The following is a 12517-nucleotide window of genomic DNA, read 5'->3' on the forward strand; positions in this document are numbered from 1 at the left end:
TGAATGTACAATTATTATGACAGCAACACAATCGTATGGCAGTGTAATATGTATATATATATATATATATATTATATATATATATAGATATATATATATATATACATATATATAAAAATGTTATTTTTTTTTTTTTTACTATACATCTATTTTAGTTGTTTTATTAATGTGTATCTAATAAAATGAAATTTTAAAAATAAAATGAAATTTGTAAATAAAACAAAACATTTAAAAATATCACAGGGTTTTATACATAACTAACAATTGTGTTCTTTGGAACAATAGGTAATCCAAATTAACTTTGAAGAGTTTGATTTGGAGATTGGATATGACACATTAACAATTGGAGATGGAGGTGAAGTTGGTGACCCTGGAAAGGTGCTACAAGTGTAAGTGAATTTTGATATTTTACATACTACTGTGGAAAGAAACATATCTATTCTTCTTTTACAGGTAGCATAGGTACATGGAAACACATTTATATTAGATCGATTTGGCAGTGTACATTGTCATCACACTGGCTCTCTTCCCACTTATCACATGTATTTAATAAGCCAAGTTGTTATATGATTAGCCTGCATATTTGTCATCTGTATCCATTCAAAGAGGGTACATAGATTAGAGCTGGTCATTTTTAAACTACCTCATTTTAAGATTTAGGCTTTTAGAAGCAAACCCCATGCTTACAGGAGACATATTTGGTGGAATTGTTGGTAAACTGAAACAATAACACAGAGTACATGTTAAAAATTAAATATAAATATGAAGATCATATACAGTTTCCCTTTAGATTATTAATGTCAGGCTGGGATATTCAATAACTGAAACAGGTCAAGAACCTCTTAGCACTGTTGGTATATTTGGCTGCTTCAAATTCTGTTCTATATTTAATAATATACTTCCTCCGTGTTATGGCTGTAGTCTGACAGGCAGCTTTGTGCCGGACCTAATAGTGAGCATGACCAATCAGATGTGGCTTCATCTTCAAGCTGATGAGAGTGTTGGATCAATTGGGTTCAAGATAAACTATAAAGGTAAAAGAATATAAACATTGTACTCTTTTTTTTTGCCTTTTGAAAAAGTAAATGATTTCAAGAAATTCTGCCTTGTAAAAAGCGAGTCTACTATACAGTAGGTGCATTTTATTTAAAAGTTCTTAAGTTAAATTTCTTTTAGAATACTTTTAAATTAAGATGTGGATTTAATGATTTTGAATAAGATTCAGATCGATTAGGTAAAGATGAATTTTCCCCAGTTTATTATAAATTCTGACTATTGAAACTGCAAGCAATGTTTGGTGTGACGTGACATCTATTGATTTTTGTTAGCTTTTTTCTTAAACAAGGAACAAGTTACTGTACATTTGTTGAGATGTGTATTCAATTTGTTTATTTTGTGTCATGCACCTTATCTTTATTGACTTACAAACATGAATATATGCATCATGAATATATGTTTGACAACTACATAGTCGGCACAGTACTAATGTATAAAAAGTATGATATCTAATAGAATTCTAATTTGTTGTGGAAGAATACAATCATTCCCTATACTAGTATACAGTCCCTAGAAATGGCAAGGGAAATTTGTGCCCACTAATCACAAAACTAGGACTGTTTTAAGGATTGGCTTTTAAATATTCTCTCATACTAAACAATGCTTTGCAAATTCTATATATAATAGCTGAAAAGGGGGGTTTCTTCAAAATGGTATTTAGAACTAGTCCTTAAATATTCGTTAAAGCAGTCAATAACATTTTGAGCCTGTGATAGAAAGGCTAATTTACAGTACAGGACTTCTAGTGATTTCCAAAGTTAGAGGAGTAGTTAATGGTAATGTAATTGGCTTTAAAAAAAAAAAAAAAAAAAAAGTGTTCCATGCTGCTACTGCTGGCATCTGGATCTGCTGATGTGCTGAACATGTTACTACCATTTACTGGTAGAGGGCGCTCATCACAATTTCAATGTGTAGATAGCACATGAAGTATATTTGATACTTTTTCCAACATTCCTCTTCATTGGGTGTATTCAATAAAACATGTTAGATGCAAGACCTTGACCTGAAGTAATAGACTAAACATCAAAAATGTAGGCCTGCTATCTCAAGAGATGCAGCAAGTAAAATCTGCCTAAACACGTTTGCACAGTACTATAGTTGTACCTTGTGTATTTTCAATTTCAGGTGTAAAGGTTTTTATTACACTCTACCCTCTGAACTTTTTAAATTTATGTATGTATGGCTATCTAGATATAAATAATCCAGTTGAATTATTTTAGTATTTAATCATTTCTATTGATATTTGTTCTGGATGTGCTTCAAATGGTATTCTGATTGGGTACCCAGACTATTTCTGTTGCAGTTTTTTGTGTTTTTTTTTTTTTTTTTACTGTTATTAAGCACTGCCATCTGTTGAAAAATGTTGGCATTGTGCTCCTGATAACATCATTCATGAAATAATATTTTGTAAGATGTTGTTCCTGGTGCCAACAAATGTAGTGTCAGGGTGGTGTTTCTTTCAGCCAGTATAGTGAATCTGACAAAAAAAATATTATAGCAAGTATTAGGAAAATTGTTAACAGGCTGATGAAAAAATTATTTTTTCCATGATCAGGATTGAAAATAAATGACATACATTTATCCCTATCAAGAAATCATTTATTTTTAGCAGTACATGCTCAGATTAGATAAAGTAATAGGTTTCCAACCTTCAAGCATGAATTATCGTTATTTAAAATGAGCTACATGTTTTATCTTTGATTATCTCCCTCAACATGAGGTTTCATAATAAATTAACATCAGTGATGAATTGTGTATCAGTTTCCCTCATGAATGTAACTGATTCAGGTATAGCCACCTATAAACCCCTCAGAATGTAAGGAGTAGATACAAATGTTACCCATAAAGAAGATCAGGAGAGACAACTGTAAACATTTAAAGTTGGAACAAATTGCCAAACAATGTTGCATATAGTACACAGTATTAACTTTACAGCTTGCTTCTTTATACTGGTCATTACATGTATTAATTCAATGATGGTTATTCCTGCTATTGGATCTCATAAAGCACACATGCTGGATCAATCATAGCTCTAGCTATGTAATTGAAAAGCATTCCCTCATAAAACAAGGATTATGCCAAACGTGTACGTGATTTGTTGCCAGTGTTTCACTAGTTTAGGAGTGACAATATTATATGGACATGAAAATGCAGGAATCACTTAAATGCAAATAAATGGATGCAAAGATGAGTTTTATGTTTCCACAGCTAGCACTGCAACACATGACATTCAAAGCTGTGAACACTGTAATGTCAGTGCCACAGCAGTGACGCTAGCCAGTAACATCAGCTTGTGGACATAGTTTTAGTATAGTCGCTAGGGTTGCCACCTGGCCCCATAATTCTGGAACACTTTGGGATGGGACAGGGTTTTGAAGTTGCCCTTAAAATGAAAGAAATAAACACATGAATTCAACACTAAACACTTGCTTACATTTATACTGCTTCTTAATTATCTGAACCATTGTGACAATACAAAACTTACAAAATAAAAAAGCATCTTGAATAAACATGCATGTAGGGTTATTCAAGATAAATTTTGTAAAATTAGTATTTCAGTTCTCAATATTTAAAAGTTGCTATTTATATCCTGTTAATTAGTAATGTATATCCCTAATTTACACTGACTCTCCCAGTTAAATAATAACACTGATCAGGTGTTCACGCTGTCTGGTGTCAGGAATAGTGGACATTATTAATTATTTGAGCGGGAGAAGGCGATATACTATTGGAAACTATAAATAAACATTATATATATTTGTAAAACTATTAATAAAATAAATAAATATTGATGATACTTATTTATCTATTTCATTTATTAAAAGCTATTCTTGTATTGTTATGCTGCCTCGAGATAATTAATCAACAGAATCAATTGAGCGAAGGTTTAGCACTCAATTCACTTGTTGATTTCCTTCAGTTTAAAGGCAATCATGTTTTGTCTTGCAGAGTTCTGGAATTATGGGGCCAGGTGGCAACCCTAATGGTAGCACAACTTTTCTGGAAGGTGTAGCCCATAGATGTACTGTATCTGTGGTGTAGCTGCATTAAACTAATATAGCGCCAGGGCTGGGCTTAACTATGCAATGTGCTGGTATACATCTTAGTATCAGTGGTACTCGTAGTTTTTACAACTTAATCCAATCAGAGGTCCCAATTAGTGTGAACTTGCGTAAGAAGGGGACCTGGGGCTGCAACTGAGGTACCGGGCATTGTGACAGAGCATAGGCTGTGCACATGGGGGTGCACGTGTGTGTGTGTCTGTGTGTGTCTGTTAGTGAGAGTTTGGTGGCTGGCGACCATCTGGGTGAAGAGACTGTTTGAGTCTGTAACCAAGATGGCCACTGTTTGCGCAGCCACATGATTGTTAATTGTTTGATTGTTGAATTGAATGAATAATTATTTGATTGAGAGAGAATGGTAGAATGTGCAATGTGGCCAGGTAGTGGTTGATTGAATAGCTAATTGTTAATCATCCCCTAGCCACATGGTATAAAAGGAGAACAAAGAGCATGTTGGAGAGAGTACAATGGAGAGTGGAGAAAAAGTGAGAGGAAAGAGCCAAACAGAGCACTGGCATAACAAATCTTGGGCATTTTGAGGTGTGTTTATATTGAAGAGTTTAAAACTGTTTGAATAGAGTTTTGTTTAAACCATTTTTTTTTGTTCTTGTGTTTTCAAAGGGCACACCGGCCTTGCCTTGGGATGCTATGCCACAGGCACACTTTAGTAAATAGTAGTGATGCACAGGATTCAATTAACAATTATCAATGATCTTCCATGCCTCATTTCCTCAATCAGCCTGGAGTAGTCTTTTGCAGAAATGGCTAGATCTAAGATACAACTAGATGCAACAACATGGGAATGTAAATGTTTTAGATGTGTATGATAGATGTCCTACTTACTACTGTATGTGGGCATTTTATTTAAGGCAAAGACAGTTGCTAGAAATATAATTTTTTGATTAAATGCAAAAACCTTCTTTTTTATGTTCTGAGCATTAAGGCATAGGATTATGAAGACAGTTCAGGGGGGAGCTTCTCTAATTCCTTTCACTCCAAGATGCATCTCTCTTCAAATCTCATTTTTTTTAAATTCTCATTTGATATTATGTGCTACTTACATCAGTGTCAAAGCTTACATACAAATCTACCATTTCTAGTATAGTAAGATCTTCAAACCATGCAGCTCATGCTAATATGAATGTAAATCTGTGCATATTTCATTTACGACTGAGCATAAAGATAAATTCAATACATGTCACTCAGCTGATTCAGCACCCTGGAGAGCACCCACAGATGTCTCTTGCGCTACTTCAGCTCTCTTACTATTTTGTCTGAGTGGAACAGCATGCTAGTTAAGAGCACATTTGTCTGGGTCAGATTGCAGGATATATTATTTAGGGAGCTCAGAACAAGCTAATTGGTTGCAATTTCGCCAGCTTGCATGTGGAATGCTGCAAAACCAACCGTTCTATGCAGAAAATAGACTTGTCAATCCTGTCACAGTGCAACAAAGGCAATAATAACAAGGACAATATAAAAAAGAAATCAGGTCTACAATAGTTAACATTTACAAAAATTAAAAAACAACTTACCATTGAAAAGTGTCTGGCATGGTTTAACATCTGGTATTATTAGAGGCAACCTTGGCCCCCATCGGTGTAGAGTTGTGTCTGTTTTCTTTGTGCTGGGCAAGGTTGCCCCAGTGGTTTCTTGAAACTTGGCTTGTGTTTTTGATATCTCCAAATGGCTGGACACTTTTGGTAACTTGGCATTGTTTTCACATTTCCAATGTGTTTTTGTTTCAGATATCACTTCCTTTTTAATTTATAATACACACACACACACACACACACACACACACACACACACACACACACACACACACAACCGGAATAGCAAAATTGTTCAACCTATATTGAGGCAATGTGTTGCCGTTTGGATAGGGTAAATGTAAATAGTAGCCTAGTCTGTTGAAAGGGTTAAGATATGAATCAATGTAGCGTAGCGTTTATGTAGTTAAAGTGAAAGTATGACTAATTACGGTTCAAGTCCTAGATGAAAGCATGTTGACCTTTATGTACAAAAATCTACACTAATATAAAATTGAACAAGAACTGTTGCGTATTTATTTTCATTTCGAACAGTATTAAATGGCAGTGTTTATATGATCGTGAAAAAGAAATACATACATATCAACAGAGATATAGAAAGAAAAATGTCTATGTATTGATTTGTGTATTCATTTATTTCAATATTTGTTAATGTTTTACTTTTACTAAATATATAGGCGATCCTTCAGCATAGCTAATTCTCAGAAAAATGTACATTCCTTTTTGTCCAGTGGGGACCACAAATAGTGTTACTCTCATCAACCAGTATGGAGAGGAACCATACTTCCTTGCATCTCAATTTATATTTACAACCAAGAGTTTGGCTTGCTGCTGAGATTGAAGAGGTCAATCAGCTACAGTTTGGAGGTGTGTATGTATAAAATGTACAGTATAAACAGTATAATCCTCCGATTACCCTTGTATTGAGATTATTCAAATAAGTTTAACAACTGTGCCCTTTCTATCTGTGGCCCTTACCAACCGTATAATATATATATATATATATATATTATATATAATATATATATATATATATATATATATATATATATATACACACACACACACAAACACACACACATACACATACAGTGAACTCCAGTGACACATTTTTTGTTGTTTTGGCTCTGTATTCCAGCACTTTGGATTTGAAATGATACAATGACTAGGGGGTTGAAGTGCAGACTGTCAGCTTTAATTTGAGGGTATTTTCATCCATAAAAATCACAGCACGTTTTATACATAGTCACCCCATTTTAAAGTACCAAAAGTATTTGGACAGATTAACATTATGTACAATACAGTAGTCACGTTTAGTACTTGGTCGCATATCCTTTGTATGCAATGATTGTTTGAAGTCTGTGACCCATAGACATCACCAGATGATGGGTATCTTCCCTGGTGATGCTCTGCCAGGCCTGTACTGCAGCCATATTCAGTTCCTGCTTGTTTCAGGGGCTTTTTGCCTTCAGTCTTTGTCTTCAGCATGTGAAATGCATGCTCAATTGGATTCAGATCAGGTGATTGCCTTGGCCAGTAAAGAATTTTCCACTGTTTAGCCCTGAAAAACTCCTTGGTTGCTATGGCAGTGTGTTTGGGGTCATTGTCCTGCTGCATGATGAAGCACCGTCCAATGAGTTTGGAGGCATTGGGTTGTATCTGAGCAGACAAGATGTTTCTGTACACTTCAGAATTCATCCTGCTGCTGCCATCAGCAGTCACTTCACCACTGAAGACAAGTGAGCCAGTTCCAGTTGCAGCCATACATGCCCAAGCCATAACACTACCTCCACCATGTTTCACAGATGAGGTGGTATACTTTGGATCATGGGCAGTTCCTTTTTTTCTCCACACTTTCCTCTTTCCATCACTCTGGTACAGGTTAATTTTTGTCTCATCTATTCATAAGACTTTTTTACAGGCTCTTTTAGGTACTTTTTAGCAAACTGTAACCTGGCCATTCTGTTCATGAGGCTTACTTGTGGTGTACCCTCTGAAGTTCTGCTGGTGTACTTTTCTGCCTATGGTAGTCTTTGACACATCTATGCCTACCTCCTGGAGAATGTTCTTGATCTGTTGGACTGTTGTTATGGGTTTTTTCTTCACCATTGAAAGTATTCTTTGGTCATCCACTATAGTGGTCTTACTTGCTCTACCAGGTCGTTTGCCATTGCTGAGCTCACCAGTGCTTTCTTTCTTCTTAATGATGTACCAAACAGTTGACTCTTTTGGCACGCCTAATGTTTTGGCTATGTCTCTGATCGATTCAGATTTTTCTGCCTCATGATGGCCAGCTTTACTTGCATTGACACTTATTTGGTCCTCATGTTGTCTGACACCAGCAACAGACTCCAAAGGCAAATGCAAAGCCTAGAATCAAGACTAGACATTGACAGCACTCTTGTGCATGCACTAATGATGCAAACAAACACACCTGCCTAATAAGAAACAGCTGTGAAGCCAATTGTCCAAATACTTTTGGCACCCTAAAATGGGGGAGACTATATACAAAACGTGCTGTAATTTCTAAACGGTTCATCCAATATGGATGAAAATACCCTGAAATTAAAGCTGACAGTTTGCCACCTAGTCATTGTATCATTTCAAATTCAAAGTGCTGGAATACAGAGCTAAAACAACAAAGAATGTGTGTGTGTGTATCTGTATGTATGTGTATATATATATATATATATATATATATATATATATATATATATATATATATATAACGTGAACAACCAATGAGAAACACTCACGTGGATTCGGGCACAGCCCACAATAACCAAACTAACCAATCACAGGGGGGAAGTCAGGACAACAAAACCAGCCACTCTCTGCAAATGAGGTGTGATCGAGGAGTGTTTCTCTCCACAAACGAGGTCTGCTCGAGGAGTTTGCCCATGCTTGAGTTTTGCCTATGAGAGAAATTCTCCGCAGAGGAGCAGAGCTCCAGGCAAGAGAAAGAAGTGAGCTCAACCTGCTAGAAATGGCTTGGAGTTCAGAAGAACGAAATGGAAGCTAACTTTGTGTGATAAGCCATATTCAATATTAGTATATTAACCATGTATGCTAATGATGTCGTGGCCATTGTAGTTGTTTGACTGTAGAATCAATGAGCCATACACAATTGACGCATATCTCTAATCAATAGCCTTTCATTTCTGTAATATTAGATTAGTTGTGTAACCCTTTTTATTCTTAATTAAACTATTGTTTTATATTTCTGACCTGTGAATGTTGGTTATTGTCAAGGCAATTCGATTTCTACATGATCTGACCGAACTATTATGGTATGTCTCAGTTATTAACATTTGGACGTTCTTAAACAGGGTGCCTATATATATATATATATATATATATATATATATATATATATATATATATATATATATATATATATATATAGTAACAAGGCAGGGAGGGGGTTAATATCCTCCCTGCAGAAACATGTGGGTTTACACAAAAATTTAACAAATCTTGTTTGTTTATTTATTTATTTATTTATTTATTTATTTATTTGTTAATTATCACTTGCACCTGGCTATTGTAAATTAGAGCCAGGTGCTGCAAGGTATATATATATAGAGAGCAAGAAGTCTGCTCAAGGCTGCTGTGTGAAGAAGCCCACTTGATTGTGTGCTCAAGATAACTGTGTCCCTTTTTGTTTTCTTTTTACTGTGTGTGCAAATGTTTTGTTGTGGCTGGTAAACGACTTGGCCTTCCGGCGATAGTTTAGGTTCCTGGCGTGTGTAATCAGCGCTCTATAAACGAGTTAGGTTTTGTTTTTGTTTTATTTTTGTATTATTAAAAGTGCACGTAAGTACTGAAATTTCAAGTTCTGTGTCTGGGTCTGATTTTAAATTAGAAAACGAACCGTGGAGAGTGCAGCCCGGTTTACAGTAATGCCAAGTTTATTTATTTATTTTTTTATGTTGTGCAATAAGCAATTATTAAACCAAGATACATAATGCCAAAGTATTATGTGATGGGGAGTATAATGTCTGTTAGAGACCAAAATAAAAGCCTAGAATTTATTTGTCAAGAATACATGTGAACTATTATTATTCTTGAGATGTTTGGCTTTCTTTTGATACCGCATGAATAAATATATACTGCCGAAAAACAAAAACTGAAATACTGGGTACTGGCTCCTAGACTATCAGAGATGAACAGTCCAAACAGACAGACAACACTGAGAATGCAAATTTGGAGTAAAGAACTTTTAGAATCTAATCAAACGTGTGACCTCACAGGGTCATCTTAACTGTAACAAAGAAAATAACTGGGGAGAGAAAAACATGTACTTCCTTCACATGTATAGCACTGTGGAAGTGAAAAAGTTTTTCCTTGAAAGTGAAAATAAAGTTTGAAAAACAAAAATATTGTCAGCAAATATTTTTTTTTATCAGCAAATCAATAAGGGACTTGTGAGAATTAGGCTATTTTAAAAGTGTGTTTAAATCTTTAGTTGTTATCCAGAATGTGTTTAGGATGCTACCTAGTTTTAATTTACTTTTATTCCAACAGAAATTGAAAAGGAGAGTTGTGGCAATCCGGGGACACCTTTGTATGGCATCCGAGAAGGCAATGGATTCTCAAATGGGGACAGTCTAAGATTTGAATGCCAGTTTGGATTTGAACTTATTGGAGAGAGGTCAATTGTTTGTCAAAATAACAACCAGTGGTCAGCGAATATACCAATCTGCATTTGTGAGTAAAACATTTTTTTTCAAACAGTAGTTATAAAAAGTACAGCTTTTCCCTGTTTACTAAGTTTCAACAATGAAGCACTGTATTACATTAATAACTGCTTCTTATATATCTTTCTGTGAGACTTTCCAATTTAAGTACAATTCGTGCAGATTTTTCCACAGATAACTTACTTTGTGCCTTAAGTGAACTCTCTCCTTGCACATACTTTAACTTCACCCTCCTAGAATGCATACTAGCTACCTGTTGTCTGTTATTTGAACACCAGTTATTAGAGCAGAATCACATAGTTTCGAGTTGTAATGAAATCTGTTCACACTGGGATTATAAAATATAGCAAGCAAAATATGCAAAAGAGACTCTGACTAAATACATATCCCTACATCAGGACTGAAAAAGTATGCCTGTATGTGACATAACATCTATTTCTCAATTATTCAATACTGAAAACTGTTCCAATGAGGAATGTGTCCCCTTTGTGGTTATTTTAAGGGTTTTTACCAATTTTAACTAAGATGTCAGCAAAGAACACTTTGCCGTCATTTAATCGTTTAACAATGTATTTCTGTATTAACTGTATTTTTTTCTGCTAAAAGTGTAAGAACTTGTTAAAGAAAATGCTTTTCCTTTTTGTTCTTGCAGTTCCTTGTTTATCTAACTTCACTGCACCCATGGGAACAGTTCTATCTCCAGATTACCCAGAAGGTTACGGCAACAACATGAATTGTGTTTGGCTTATCATCTCTGAACCAGGGAGTCGAATTCACCTTGCTTTTAATGACTTTGATTTGGAATCTCAGTTTGACTTCTTGGCTGTGAAAGATGGAGAACTGCCTGATTCATTTGTGCTGGGCACCTTCACCGGTGCTGAGGTCCCTTCTCATCTCACCAGTAATAACCACATCTTGCGCTTAGAGTTTCAAGCAGATCATTCAATGTCTGGACGAGGATTTAACATCACATACAGCAGTAAGTATGTCTCTAATACTTGCATTAAAGATTAAGTAGCTACAAATTTAATTTTCTCCTACTTTTCTTTTACTTCCACTTGTGCTTATGATGTTTGCAATCTAAGTAGTTTCAGTTACTCAAGTAGTGTGTTTTTTTATGTTAAGGTTATTTGGTGCTTTGACTATGAGTTTGGGAACTGCTCTTCAGTTCTATTTGCCATCCAAAGTGCCTTTTATATTAGTAAGCACAAGCACCTTCTAGAACACTGCTGTGTATTAACAAAAGGTGTCTGGATAGCATTCAGATTGAGGTTCTAATTCCAGAAATTCACGTGAGACTGATCTTTCAACTGTTGCCTTGGCCAGACTAAAATATTTGGACTTTCTTTTTTCAATGTATTCATAAATAAATTGTTGTATTTATCATAACATCAAATTATGTTTTAATCTATACACGTGCAGACATATTATAGAGAAAGTGAAGCAATACTGGATTATTATAAAACATATACACATATTTGTTGATTTCGTAAAAAGAACAAAAACGTCTATGGGAGATTATGCAAATCAGCATACAACACAGTTGATGGATATTATCCTTTTTACATTTTCCCTGGAATCCAAATTTGGATTAGAACCAGCAGCACTCGTGGCAGACTTTGTCTGTATTATATGTGTCAAATTCCTTTTGAAGGCAGAAATGTTATTTTAATGAAAAGGTATGCAAGAGTCAAATTACTTAAATCTATTTGGATTATACAGGTCACTTTGCCCTCTATCAGTGTTTTTTTTTTTTTTTTTTTTTCTATTACTTATTTCCTGGCAGCAAAATGGAACCATGGATTTCCAGCTATCAAAAATTTCAATAACAGTAAATCAATTTTTCAATTTTGTCAGGCATACTAATACAGCAATAGTTTGAAAGTTATTTACAATTCTGGTTTAAACTTTATTGTATATGTTTCCAAAAATGACCAGATTCTTAATTATGGTTCTGATGGTCACTGTAAGAAATGTGGTTATGATAGAGATATGTTTGGCTTGGAACCATGATTGGGTTTAAAGTTGTATATTTATAAAACGGCAGGCAGAGATGCTGCTCTCTGAGTGGTCCATCACAAGTTCCACCCATTGAAAAAATGCACAGCATCACCACCACTGGAGACTCGTCACAAAATATTGGTAC

The 12517-nt window shown here is 34.9% G+C and overlaps 1 protein-coding gene across 1 annotated transcript; it reads left to right on the forward strand.

The window, feature by feature from the left end:
- Positions 1-954: 954 nt before the first annotated feature.
- On the forward strand, positions 955-11385 carry LOC121313978 (CUB and sushi domain-containing protein 3-like). The gene is made up of 3 exons (XM_041246747.1): positions 955-1034; positions 10199-10381; positions 11024-11385. The coding sequence occupies exons 1-3, from the start codon at positions 959-961 to the stop codon at positions 11383-11385; spliced, it is 621 nt and encodes a 206-aa protein (XP_041102681.1). The 5' UTR covers positions 955-958.
- The last annotated feature ends 1132 nt before the right edge of the window (positions 11386-12517 follow it).

Source organism: Polyodon spathula, chromosome 4 (genome assembly GCF_017654505.1).
Source record: "Polyodon spathula isolate WHYD16114869_AA chromosome 4, ASM1765450v1, whole genome shotgun sequence".
Classification (NCBI taxonomy): domain Eukaryota; kingdom Metazoa; phylum Chordata; class Actinopteri; order Acipenseriformes; family Polyodontidae; genus Polyodon; species Polyodon spathula.

Bases quoted from the DNA above. Each gene is read 5' to 3' on its own strand.
- LOC121313978 (XM_041246747.1), top strand. From the start codon at position 959: ATGACCAATCAGATGTGGCTTCATCTTCAAGCTGATGAGAGTGTTGGA. The intron at 1,035-10,198 runs GTAAAAGAATAT...TTATTCCAACAG, and splicing joins GTTCAAGATAAACTATAAAG to AAATTGAAAAGGAGAGTTGT. The intron at 10,382-11,023 runs GTGAGTAAAACA...TTGTTCTTGCAG, and splicing joins GAATATACCAATCTGCATTT to TTCCTTGTTTATCTAACTTC.